The sequence below is a fragment of the Coregonus clupeaformis genome, unplaced genomic scaffold, assembly GCF_020615455.1.
Source record: "Coregonus clupeaformis isolate EN_2021a unplaced genomic scaffold, ASM2061545v1 scaf0086, whole genome shotgun sequence".
Classification (NCBI taxonomy): domain Eukaryota; kingdom Metazoa; phylum Chordata; class Actinopteri; order Salmoniformes; family Salmonidae; genus Coregonus; species Coregonus clupeaformis.
The window spans coordinates 117862-131515 of NW_025533541.1; the positions used below are offsets into that span (position 1 = coordinate 117862).

The following is a 13654-nucleotide window of genomic DNA, read 5'->3' on the forward strand; positions in this document are numbered from 1 at the left end:
AAATGCATGAGCAGGGATGCAGACTCTGTTAAGTTTTTTTGTTCTGAGAGAGCTTGATGCTCGGGGCTAGTACCAGGACACTTTGACTCTTCCTCTTTGAGTTGGCACTAGCCTTGTGATATGGGTCTAATACGGGCTTCTTTCATGGACTCAAAGCCCCAGCTCGGCACCATGTGATCTCATAAAGACTCCTACATGCCCATCCTCAGATACCCTTTTTTTGTTCTTTAATAACCGGCTTCAAATAATAATGTTCCATGATCATTTTGCTTTGTGTATGGGGGGATGATGATGTCACAAAAGTCTTCAGAGTTGGACCTTGATGTATATGCCTATATGGCTATCCAACTCCATGGCTTATGTTTAAAACTCAAAATAATTAACTTTAATAAAAGTATGCAAAAGAAGTGTGTTCCCGTAACCTCTTTTGATAATGACAGTAGTTAATAAAAACAAAAGGTTGACTTTTATCAAGTTTTCATTTATTTTGGTTCCTATAGGATAGTGGGTTGGGGACTGGCAAAGCACATCATTCTGCTCTGTAACAACCAAAGCTAGAGAGACCATCACGTTACCATACGAGCATCGCCTGAGCATCGAGGTCTACTTTCCCAGTCTAAGCAAAGCAGCAAAGACCCAACACCAAATGGACCAAAACCCCCAATCACATGAATGTGATTTCAGGGTCAGAATACCACAGTAGATACACAACAGTCGAACAGTGCTAGCAATAGAGGGTAGGGGTGCAGTACAGGATTTAGAATAGGGCTACTTTAGGGGAGGAATAGGGGGGTCTCGGTTGACCTTCAGGGGGTCTCGGTGACACGTCTCAGGGAGCCAATGGTGGGGCTGGAGCTTCCCCACTCACTGTGCCTCCTGTACTCGCCAGGGCGAAGGAAGTACTGACGACCCCTGTAGTGGGGGTGCTCGTGGAGGATCCAGTAACCCTCCATGACGTTGGCGGAGGAGATGTCGCGGCTGTGGAAGCTTTCGTGCAGGTCGGGGCAGTCCTCCATCATCTCCATGTTCTGACCCCTGAAGTCAGAGCGCTCGTAGATCTTCATCCTGTAGTTTCCATGATACTGGGAAAGAAGAAGACAGACAAAATGGAGAATGGATATATTAAATTATACACTTGACTTGACAAACAGTATATAGATGGTAATGTAAGTGTTCCATAATGAGAATGAAACATAACTTGAACCATGACATTTGTGAAGAAGAAATTGACCGTGTTAAAAAAAAGGTGTTGGGTGGCATTTGTCAGTAATAATCTCTAGCCAAGAAATGATAATAAATGCTAAGGTAGAAAAAAACATTAGACACTGTGGCCCTCAACTCAAGGGACTGAAAACTATGTGGGACTCACAGGGGGCACCATACGGCAGGAGCGGATGCAGTCGTTGAAGCCAGCCCAGCGCTGGTAGTCGGGGTACTCGCCCTTGTTCAGCATGTACTGGTAGCCAGTGTAGTTGGGCTTCTCGTAGGCAACCCAACAACCACTGTCCACCTTAATGGAGTTACAGCGGCTGAAGTGGTTGTGCATCTCAGCACAGTCGCTGCTGCACTCATAGTGGCGGCCCTGAAAGTTCCTGTCCTCGTAGAATATAATCTAGAAAAGAGAGATGGAAAGTGAAAATCAAAATAATAAACACATGATAACCTAATGTAGCAGGCGTAAAAGAAACACCTGAGCGGAGTTCCCACATCCAGTTTCCAGCGGAAAAGGAAGCTAGGTTGAATTAACTGTATCCCTGAAAACCGGATGCATCCTATAGTTGGCAACACCCCTAAGGGTGCACACATGATAACACACATATTGAGGAAATGTTTTGACTGTCTTCTGAAAAATGTAAATAACCTAGCTCAGAATGAATACAGAATTACATTTTCAATAAAATTATTTGTATCAGGAACTGCAGTCCAATGTACACCATTTATGAAGTGAAATTGAAATAGGCCAAGCCTACCTATAATATATACTTTTAGTACAAGTGTCTAAGAAGAGAGTGTTATTGGACCAATAACAAATTATCCACTGCTCATTTTCACATCCCAAAAACCTCACTGAGGTACATGCACATCCTTTAGGGCATGGGACAAAGGAATGTGTAGTATTGGTGGAAAAACTTGTGTTGTGTCAATTGTGCCCGGTGCGAGAGAGACAGGTTGAGGTTGCCAGGATGAGAGTAGAACAGAAGGTGTCGTATGCTGAGGTAGTGAAGAGGATGATGTGTCATGGATGAGTATCAGGCCTAGCCGCCTAGGCCAATACAGAGTGATACGAATTTGTGCTTCAGTAAGGTCTTCTTAACATTCATTGCCATGGTTATCAACTGTACTGCAGTAACGGAATGTAAACCACAGAAAATAGATGCTGTGGTGGCATTATTTACAGGTTTTACTGCAAAAGAGTTACAAGGTGTGTTGAACGAAAGAGTCCGTTAGGATCAACGTAGTGGAATCTGGTGTTGTTTTTTATTTTTTTATTAAATGGTGGTGCAATTCTTCCCTTTCCCCCTTCCTTTTTATTTTTATATCACAAAATATAACGCGATCGACCACACACTCCCACACAGTAGGTGGCGGCATGCACAAACAAATGTGTGAATGCCATGATACCAAAGAAGAAGAAGAAGAATATGTACATCCTTGAGGCTCCAAGCCCTGCCCACAGGTGATACTTAATTGTTGCACACGATTTCACCTGGGTCATAGCTAGAAAGGATCCAGCATTTGTCAAATTCATGTTAATTTGACAAAAGCTGGATCCCTTCTAGCCATTAACCTTTATCTGTTACAGGGGATGCTGCTCATCATCACGTGACCAGTCCTCGCCATTTGATTTTCTATGTTTTAAAAGGCTAGAAAGTATGCCGATTTGTCAAGAGTCTTCGCCAGCAATTTAGTCAAATAATTTCAAAACAGAATGCAAGCGAAACAACATTGACAAGACGAACAAATGACTTCCATCTTCTGGTTTAGTTGTGAAAGTGAAGTTGAACTACAAGACTGAACCTACACAAGTAGGCCTAGCATTTTGTTAAAGTCCTTCGAAGTAGCTCAAGCCACATACATGTGAATTACATTAATCTGTTAATTTACTTAATTTTATCATACTAAAAGTGTTATTTTAGAATAAAGGAATACTCTACATAATGTGTTGCAAAATGTACATTTATTGTCAGCCACAGCGTGCAATTAGCAGCTATCAGAAAGCTGGTGTGGCAACCTTCACAGCAGTAAAGTTATGATTCAACTAAGTAACCTACAGCAGCAGACTATTTTTACATTTTTAGCAGACGCTCTTATCCAGAGTGATTTACACAAGCAATAAGGGTTAATTGCCTTGCTCAAGGGCACATCGACAGATTTTTCACCTAGTCGGCTCGGGGATTAGAACCAGCAACCTTTCAGTTACTGGCACAACGCTCTTAACCACTAAGCTACCTGCCGCCCCGACTATGGCCTATGCAGTGCTATTACTTAATGTCTGATATTCTTAGGTATTTTTTTCCTGGCAAAATATGCATTATGTGGGTGATAGGGTGCCATTTGACATCTGCCTTTGAGGTATGGGCTTTTTGCAACGCCTTTGTAGTTACATACACTAGTGTTGCTTTCAATTGTATTGGGTTGCACAAAAACAGTCCGTGGGAAGCCAGAAGATAAATCCATTTTAACTTACTGTGCCGGTGGGCAGGACGGTTGGTTATGACGGGGGGGATTTGAGACAAAATATCTAAAGGATCGTATTATTAAACAGACTTTTCAAACATGGGTCTGTTGTAGACCCACTTCCTCTCTGCTTACCTCATGTCAAAATAAAAGTCCTGCACTTGCGCCAAATGTGGAAAAAAAATGAATAACTTGTGGGGGACTTTTATTTAGTCTATTTAATAATACAATCCTTTAGATCCCTCAATCTCAAGTCTGGACCTCAAAGCCAGTTCCACTGCATTTCTTCATTGTTCTCTAATTAGGGACTTATTTAGACCTGGGACACCAGGGGTGTCCAATTAATTATCAGGTAGAACAGAAAACCAGCAGGCTATGGACCTCGTAAGGTAAGAGTTGAGTACCCCTGCTTTAGATAATAAATACACCCGTGTTGCTAAAAGCACCTACCTTTGAGACTATGCATTTGTGCAGCCCTCCTCTCTGTCCAGTCCATTCATACTTGCACATTAGCTTTGAGCCTTTGACACATTCTATTCACCATCTCCTAAAATCCCCCTCCAATATCATTAATGGCCATTCATTTCTGCATAAATTGCAAGCTATTTAGCTATTTATAACAGTATCCAGCAAAGCCAAATATGAAACATGTATCGCGTTTTATCATAGAAAATTGATAAATAAGCCTCTTTCCCGTATTTCCCTGTGAAACGCATAGTGTCTTCATGCTTACCTTGCTCATTGTGACTGTGTTTAGTTCGGACTGGACCGGGTAGTGAGCGGTACTGGACCTCTTTATAGACCCTGCAGGGATCAGGCCTTTGTAAATGTGACACAAAGCTTTGTCGTGTCAGCACAATGTGCTCTACAGACTACAGAAAACTATAGGGCTGGCCCACAGCAGCAGCTCTTTGTCTCTGTCAAAGCTCTCTATCTCTGTGGAAAATACTGTACAACGGCACTTTCCGAAGTACCACAATAAGAGTTGCAACCTCTGCCTTTATTGGCATAGAGGCTAGCAATGTACAGATAGACTGCCAGAGAGAGAAATACTAGGCCCTCCTAAACAGCTTTAGAATGGATTGAACTTGTTGCAATGAGTGTCTGATTTGCAGTTCATTCAGTCAATCAGTTAGTTAATAATACACTTAACGTTAGGGCTGTGACATACCAGTATCGCAATATTTTTTCCCATGGCAAAAATGAAAACAGGAAGCAGACCAAACTCTTTGGTCCTTTAAAAACCTGCTGTATGTAAAATATTGTGTGCTATAGATTGGAATATAGATAAATGTGACTCTGGATGACAACATAATGATTTTTGTTTCCAACATTAGGGCTGTTTTACTAAAGAAGTTGAATCCACCTTGTTTTGTTTCCTTGCCATGATACTAACGAGTATGGCGATACTGGTATCATCCCTGCTCAACTTAAAGGAAAACTCCACGTAAAAACGATATTTTGGTATTTGTTTCATTAGTCCATTGTTGATATACTCCCAAAATGTTTTGCATGTCAGCAATCAAGTTTTCAAGATGTATAACTTTCAAAATACAGAAATACAGCTGGATAAATCGTTTATGAGGGTGCATCCATATTTTAGGGCTAATTATAGTATAGTATACATGCACAGCAATTCTCCTGTCTAATAACCATACTCTCTATCCAACACTTGCCATTTGCTGGAACTTAATTATTTACTCAAAAGCTTTGTTATTGTTTTGCCAGTGATTTGAGATGGAAAGAAAATCACACAGAGAAGCCACATTTAAAAACCAGCACATTTAATCACTTTGTTACAGTCCAGAGGTGAGAAGCTTACAGGCCACTCCTCATTCTCCTAAAGGAGCCCACCATGGGGTTGTGGCAGCCCCAGTCGCTGCAGGCCCTGTACTCGCCGGGGCGGAGGAAGTACTGACGACCCCTGTAGTTGGGGTGCTCGTAGAACACCCAGTAGCCTTCCATGACGTTGGAGGAGAAGATGTCACGGTAGCGGAAACGCTCATACACGTCGGGGCAGTCGTCCATGAATTCCATCATGTGACCAGACATCTCAGGCCTGTTGTAGATTCTCATCCTGTAGGCTCCTCTGTACTGTTGGCGGAAGAGACAGAAAGGAGAGGATAGGGAGGACATGAAGTGATTAGGGGCGTAATGATCACAGAGGTCACAGTAGAGTTTTATACACTGGGCAATCTAAGCATTTCTACACATCGATTAACACCAGAGACTTGCTTCCTTTAGAAATAGATATTCAGTCAAATGAGGAGCAACCTGCCAAAAACACTGAGTGATGATGAATAGAATGAAAATTAAGAAGGTAAGTCTTTGGGGGTGCATGTAGCCTATTCCTTTATAACATGACTGGATCTCCTTGTGGTACTTTGATGCTTTGACTCCTCTCTGTATCTATAAATGACATCAAAAGGCTGGTGATTGACGCTGATTTCTAAAGTGCCATTTGATGTGTGGCAGGAGTAACCCTATCCATCAGTTTGATTGACTTACGGGGGGGAACATCTGGCAGGAACGGATGCAGTTATTGAAGCCCATCCAGCAGTGGTAGTCAGAGTACTCTCCCTTGTTCAGGATGTACTGGTAGCCGTTGAAGTTGGGCTTCTCGTAGGCCACCCAGTGACCGCCGGTCACCCTGATAGAGTTACAGCAGTTGAAGTGTCTGAAGGTGTCAGCACAGTCACTGTTGCACTCATAGTGTCGACCCTGAAAGTTGTGGCCTTCGTAAAAGATAATCTACGAAGAACAGAAATTTATAAAATAGTTTATGTAGAGAGTTATTTATACTGAGTCGGGATGATGGTAGTAAAATGACTTTTGACTGAAAGCCATACTCATGGATGTAGTGTTGCTCCTCAACAAGCTAGCTCCCTCAGCAAGCTAGCTCCCTCAGCAAGCTAGCTCCCTCAACAAATGTTATTTGATTTGAAACTGTGGCAAGCTTAAGAAGCATTGTGCCTAAGTATGTTTGATCTGGTCTGTTAAGGGATGCTGCACACCATAGATATCTCTCACTGTATTGAGATACACTACTGTTCAAAAGTTTGGGGTCATAAAGAAATGTCCTTGTTTTCGAAAGAAAAGCAATTTTTTGGTCCATTAAAATAACATCAAATTGATCAGAAATACAGTGTAGACTTTGTTAATGTTGTAAATGGCTATTGTAGCTGGAAGCGGCTGATTTTTAATAGAATATCTACATAGGCGTACAGAGGCCCATTATCAGCAACCATCAGTCCTGTGTTCCAATGGCACGTTGTGTTTGCTAATCCAAGTTTATCATTTTAAAAGGCTAATTGATCATTAGAAAACCCTTTTACAATGATGTTAGCACAGCTGAAAACTGTTGTGCTGATTAAAGAAGCAATAAAACTGGCCTTCTTGAGACTAGTTGAGTATCTGGAGCATCAGCAATTGTGGGTTTGATTACAGGCTCAAAATGTCCAGAAACAAATAACTTTCTTCTGAAACTCGTCAGTCTATTCTTGTTCTGAGAAATTAAGGCTATTTTATGCGAGAAATTGCCAAGAAACTGAAGATCTCGTACAACGCTGTGTACTACTCCCTTCACAGAACAGCGCAAACTGGCTCTAACCAGAATAGAAAGAGGAGTGGGAGGCCCCGGTGCACAACTGAGCAAGAGGACAAATACATTAGAGTGTCTAGTTTGAGAAACAGGCTCCTCACAGGTCCTCAACTGGCAGCTTCATTAAATGGTACCCGCAAAACACCAGTCTCAACATCAACTTTGAAGAGGCGACTCCGGGATGCTGACCTTCTAGGCAGAGATGCAAAGAAAAAATGCCATATCTCAGACTGGCCAATAAAAAGAAAAGATTAAGATGGGCAGTCTGAGATATGGCTTTTTCTTTGCAACTCTACCTAGAAGGTCAGCATCCCGGAGTCGCCTCTTCACTGTTGACATTGATACATGGAATAGCCTTCATTTCTCAGAACAAGAATACACTGACGAGTTTCAGAAGAAAGTTTGTTTCTGGCCATTTTGAGTCTACATTGTATTTCTGATCAATATGATGTTATTTTAATGGACAAAAAAAATGCTTTTCTTTCGAAAACAAGGACATTTCTAAGTGACCACAAACTTTTGAACGATAGTGTACATTTTGAGAAAGTTATTGCAAGGCTGATGTCAACATTGTGAACAGAGTGCTCCATGGTGGCGGTGGGGTTATGGTATGGGCAGGCATAAGCTACGGACAACGAACACAATTGCATTTTATTGATGGCAATTTGAATGCACAGAGATGCCGTGACGATATCCTGAGGTTCATTGTCGTTCCATTCATCTCAAATCAAATCAAATCAAATTGTATTGGTCACATGCGCCGAATACAACAGGTGCAGACATTACAGTGAAATGCTTACTTACAGCCCTTAACCAACAGTGCATTTAAAATAAAACAACAACAAAAAAAGTGTTGAGACAAAAAAGAGCAGAAGTAAAATAAAATAACAGTAGGGAGGCTATATATACAGGGGGGTACCGTTGCAGAGTCAATGTGCGGGGGCACCGGCTAGTTGAGGTAGTTGAGGTAATATGTACATGTGGGTAGAGTTAAAGTGACTATGCATAAATAATTAACAGAGTAGCAGCAGCGTAAAAAGGATGGGGTGGGGGGGGCAGTGCAAATAGTCCGGGTAGCCATGATTAGCTGTTCAGGAGTCTTATGGCTTGGGGGTAGAAGCTGTTGAGAAGTCTTTTGGACCTAGACTTGGCACTCCGGTACCGCATGCCGTGCGGTAGCAGAGAGAACAGTCTATGACTAGGGTGGCTGGAGTCTTTGACAATTTTGAGGGCCTTCCTCTGACACCGCCTGGTATAGAGGTCCTGGATGGCAGGAAGCTTGGCCCCAGTGATGTACTGGGCCGTACGCACTACCCTCTGTAGTGCCTTGCGGTCGGAGGCCAAGCAGTTGCCATACCAGGCGGTGATGCAACCAGTCAGGATGCTCTCGATGGTGCAGCTGTAGAATTTTTTGAGGATCTGAGGACCCATGCCAAATCTTTTCAGTCTCCTGAGGGGGAATAGGCTTTGTCGTGCCCTCTTCACGACTGTCTTGGTGTGTTTGGACCATGATAGTTCGTTGGTGATGTGGACACCAAGGAACTTGAAGCTCTCAACCTGTTCCACTACAGCCCCGTCGATGAGAATGGGGGGCGTGCTCAGTCCTCTTTTTTTTCCTGTAGTCCACAATCATCTCCTTTGTCTTGGTCACGTTGAGGGAGAGGTTGTTGTCCTGGCACCACACGGCCAGGTCTCTGACCTCCTCCCTATAGGCTGTCTCATCGTTGTCGGTGATCAGGCCTACCACTGTTGTGTCGTCGGCAAACTTAATGATGGTGTTGGAGTCGTGCCTAGCCATGCAGTCATGGGTGAACAGAGAGTACAGGAGGGGACTGAGCACGCACCCCTGAGGGGCCCCCGTGTTGAGGAACAGTGTGGCAGATGTGTTGTTACCTACCCTTACCACCTGGGGGCGGCCCGTCAGGAAGTCCAGGATCCAGTTGCAGAGGGAGGTGTTTAGTCCCAGGATCCTTAGCTTAGTGATGAGCTTAGAGGGCACTATGTTGTTGAATGCTGAGCTGTAGTCAATGAATAGCATTCTCACGTAGGTGTTCCTCTTGTCCAGGTGGGAAAGGGCAGTGTGGAGTGCAATAGAGATTGCATCATCTGTGGATCTGTTGGGGCGGTATGCAAATTGGAGTGGGTCTAGGGTTTCTGGGATAATGCTGTTGATGTGAGCCATGACCAGCCTTTCAAAGCACTTCATGGCTACAGACGTCAGTGCTACGGGTCGGTAGTCATTTAGGCAGGTTATCTTAGAGTCCTTGGGCACGGGGACTATGGTGGTCTGCTTGAAACATGTTGGTATTACAGACTCAGTCAGGGACATGTTGAAAATGTCAGTGAAGACACTTGCCAGTTGGTCAGCACATGCTCGGAGTACACGTCCTGGTAATCCGTCTCGCCCTGCGGCCTTGTGAATGTTGACCTGCTTAAAAGTCTTACTCAAATCGGCTACGGAGAGCGTGATCACATAGTCATCCGGAACAGCTGGTGCTCTCATGCATGCTTCAGTGTTGCTTGCCTCGAAGCGAGCATAGAAGTGGTTTAGCTCGTCTGGTAGGCTTGTGTCACTGGGCAGCTCGCGGCTGTGCTTCCCTTTGTAGTCTGTAATAGTTTTCAAGCCCTGCCACATCCGACGAGCGTCAGAGCCAGTGTAGTACGATTCAATCTTAGTCCTGTATTGACTCTTTGCCTGTTTGATGGTTCGTCGGAGGGCATAGCGGGATTTCTTATAAGCGTCCGGGTTAGAGTCCCGTTCCTTGAAATCGGCAGCTCTACCCTTTAGCTCAGTGCGGATGTTTCCTGTAATCCATGGCTTCTGGTTGGGGTATGTACGTACGGTCACTGTGGGGACGACATCATCGATGCACTTATTGATGAAGCCAGTGACTGATGTGGTGTACTCCTCAATGCTGTCTGAAGAATCCCGGAACATGTTCCAGTCTGTGCTAGCAAAACAGTCCTGTAGCTTAGCATCTGCGTCATCTGACCACTTTTTTATTAACCGAGTCACTGGTGCTTCCTGCTTTAGTTTTTGCTTATAAGCAGGAATCAGGAGGATAGAGTTATGGTCAGATTTGCCAAATGGAGGGCGAGGGAGAGCTTTGTATGCGTCTCTGTGTGTGGAGTAAAGGTGGTCTAGAGTTTTTTTTCCTCTGGTTGCACATTTAACATGCTGGTAGAAATTAGGTAGAATGGATTTAAGTTTCCCTGCATTAAAGTCCCCGGCCACTAGGAGCGCTGCATCTGGATGAGCGTTTTCCTGTTGATTTATGGCCTTGTACAACTCATTCAGTGCAATCTTAATGCCAGCATTGGTTTGTGGTGGTAAATAGACAGCTATGAAAAATATAGATGAAAACTCTCTTGGTAAATAGTGTGGTCTACAGCTTATCATAAGATACTCTACCTCAGGCGAGCAAAACCTTGAGACTTCCTTAGTATTTGTGCACCAGCTGTTGTTTACAAATATACACAGACCGCCACCCCTTGTCTTACCGGAGTGAGCCGTTCTATCCTGCCGATGTAGCGTATAGCCCGCTAGCTGTATGTTATCCATGTCGTCATTCAGCCACGACTCGGTGAAACATAAGATATTACAGTTTTTAATGTCCCGTTGGTACTTAGGTCATCCAATTTGTTATCCAATGATTGAAGATTGGCTAATAGGATTGATCTGCCGCCATCACCTCGTGTTTCAGCCCATATCACAAGGATCTGTACACAATTCCTGGAAGCTGAAAATGTCCCAGTTCTTCCATGGCCTGTTTACTCACCAAATATGTCACCCATTGAGCATGTTTGGGATTTACATTTACGTCATTTAGCAGACGCTCTTATCCAGAGCGACTTACAGTTAGTGAGTGCATTCATTATTTTTTTCATACTAGCCCCCCATGGGAATCGAACCCACAACCCTGGCGTTGCAAACGCCATGCTCTACCAACTGAGCTACATCCCTGCCAGCCATTCCCTCCCCTACCCTGGGCCAATTGTGCGCCGCCCCATGGGTCTCCCGGTCGCGGCCGGCTACGACAGAGCCTGGATTCGAACCAGAATCTCTAGTGGCACAGCTAGCACTGCGATGCAGTGCCTTAGACCACTGCGCCACTCGGGGATGTTCTGGATCGATGTGTTCCAGTTCCCGCCAATATCCAGCAACTTCGCACAGCCATTGAAGAGGAGTGGGACAACATTCCACAGGCCACAATCAACAGCCTGATCAACTCTAAGGATTCACTCCCCTACTTTATTTTTAAGGTATCTGTGACCAACACAGATGCATATCTGTATTCCCAGTCATGTGAAATCCATAGATTAGGGCCTAGTTTATTTATTTCAATTGACAGATTTTCCTTATGTGAGCTGTAACTCAGTAAAATCTTTGAAATTGTTGCATGTTGCGTTCAGTTTTACAACTGAAGTCTTTAACATAGCTTCATAAATTGTATGCGTAGCTTACTTTGCCAAATAGCTTCCCTATACCTTAAGCCTAACAGCATTTGGTTATCCCCCTAATTACATCAGCAATCATCAAACAAGTAAGCTAAACGTGTTAGCTCATACCTTTCCCATGGTTGGAGGGCTTGATGTCTGCACCGTAGCCCTCAACAGACTCACAGGTCCTTTTTTTATACTCTTCTACTGACAGTAAAATAGACCTGTGTCTACATCGTAGTGACTAGAAGTTACCTTTTTAGACATCAGTTACCATTCCAATTGTCTCTCAAACCATAGGCTCCTCTTTACCCACAAGTGCTAGAGTTTACCGAAACAAATATGAAAACTCCCCCTCTACCCCATATGCCTGCCTCATTCTGTTTTCTCTACACAGACCCTTGTTCAGCCATGACCTGGTGATGCACCCATTGAAACATCACACAAAAGGCCTTTAGGTATGTAGTGTGAACAACAGAGCTTTTAATGTTTGCAGGAGGTGAGACTGTTCGTGCACTCTCTAGTAAACAAAACAAAGCCATATTTCTACAAATATTTGGGGTTGATGTGAATTTTTTTTATTGAATGTTGATATGACAAAGTTACGAAAATGTTAAATGGATTATCATAGTTTATTTCAGTGTGGGTTCATGTTTTCCCTCTCCCTGATCTCAGGTCACAGAATCGTGGTTGTGTTTTGTTCATAGACCTGTGTGTGTGTAAGTGATTCTGATGTTATTGATTGAATCAAGCCCTTGTGTTGATGTAATCTAGAGTGATCTGTTCTCTTTTTGCTTCCATAGCCTGCAGACCTACTCTGATGCCATGTACAGACAACTGTGTGTGTGTGTGTGTGTGTGTGTGTGTGTGTGTGTGTGTGTGTGTGTGTGTGTGTGTGTGTGTGTGTGTGTGTGTGTGTGTGTGTGTGTGTGTGTGTGTGTGTGTGTGTGTGTGTGTGTGTGTGTGTGTGTGTGTGTGTGTGTGTGTGTGTGTGTCAAAGGGAGGGCATAGTTGTGTCTGAGTGTATGTGAAAAGTAATAGTGCTTTGGCTTGTAAAACATACCCCAGAGCGTAAGGGAAAAGGCCAGAAAGAGTTGCCCTTGTGTGTTCTGTTCCCAAAGCCCAGCTGATGCCAGAAAGGTCAGTCTCATCCTTTAGCCTTTCATGAGGATAAAGAGCCCATGCCCTCTCTCTACTTCTGCATTTTGCTGCTTCAACTCTGTAGAAAGACTATGTTTTCTGAAACACAATAGCCATTCTGTTCCTGGGCAAAAACCTGCTACTCTGGCAACGTTTCTAACCAAATGTGACTCATTTTCAGAGTTAAAGAACAGTTGATAAGCTTTAATTTTTTGATAATCGTTGCCTTGAAATTCCCCTTGGCTTCTTTAGGTTTCATGTTTTAAGCGGCACTCTATGACATAAGTAGATCATTGATATCCTTTTATCACATTGTGCAGTGTAATTGTCTCTGATTCATCAGATGTCTGCTTCTCTAAAGGTTCTTGTGATAATTGTTTGTTGTTGTTGAAAATGTGACCAGATTGAGGTCTTGGGTGCATAATAGGACTCAGTCTTCATCAGACTCTTCGTTAGACACTTCATCATTCTAGTTGCACTCATCTTAGGTTTTTTTGCTAACGCTTTTGGACTGCATCTTCATCGTTGTCGTTAACACCACTATCATCATCATCATCATCATCATCATCATCATCCTCCTCCTCATCATCATCATCATCCTCCTCATCATCATCATCATCCTCCTCCTTATCATCATCATCCTCATCCTGGGGGGGCATTGCAGCCATCTCTGTGTTGTCCAAGGAACACATAGTGCCAGGGTTGGGGAGTAATCAGTTACATGTAATCTGATTACAAAAAAACGAACTATAATCAGTTACGTATGTTACCAGAAAAAATATTGTAATCAGATTA

At 43.4% G+C, this 13654-nt stretch overlaps 2 protein-coding genes across 3 annotated transcripts; both read right to left on the reverse strand.

Moving 5' to 3' along the window:
- Positions 1 to 460: 460 nt before the first annotated feature.
- Positions 461 to 11882, reverse strand: LOC121549821 (gamma-crystallin M2-like). 2 transcript variants are annotated; one of them, XM_045213176.1, is made up of 3 exons: positions 11849 to 11882; positions 1370 to 1612; positions 461 to 1082 (listed from the first exon to the last, which is right to left on the reverse strand). In XM_045213176.1, exons 1-3 carry the CDS (start codon positions 11855 to 11857, stop codon positions 807 to 809), a joined length of 528 nt encoding a protein of 175 aa, XP_045069111.1. In that variant the 5' UTR covers positions 11858 to 11882; the 3' UTR covers positions 461 to 806. The 2 variants fall into 2 exon arrangements, with proteins under 2 accessions (XP_045069111.1, XP_041717703.1); XM_041861769.2 differs by lacking the exon at positions 11849 to 11882 and adding an exon at positions 4412 to 4514.
- LOC121549889 (gamma-crystallin M2-like) lies at positions 5446 to 11909 on the reverse strand. Its single transcript, XM_041861888.2, has 3 exons — positions 11849 to 11909; positions 6187 to 6429; positions 5446 to 5772 (listed from the first exon to the last, which is right to left on the reverse strand). The coding sequence occupies exons 1-3, from the start codon at positions 11855 to 11857 to the stop codon at positions 5497 to 5499; spliced, it is 528 nt and encodes a 175-aa protein (XP_041717822.2). The 5' UTR covers positions 11858 to 11909; the 3' UTR covers positions 5446 to 5496.
- Between the last annotated feature and the right edge of the window lie 1745 nt (positions 11910 to 13654).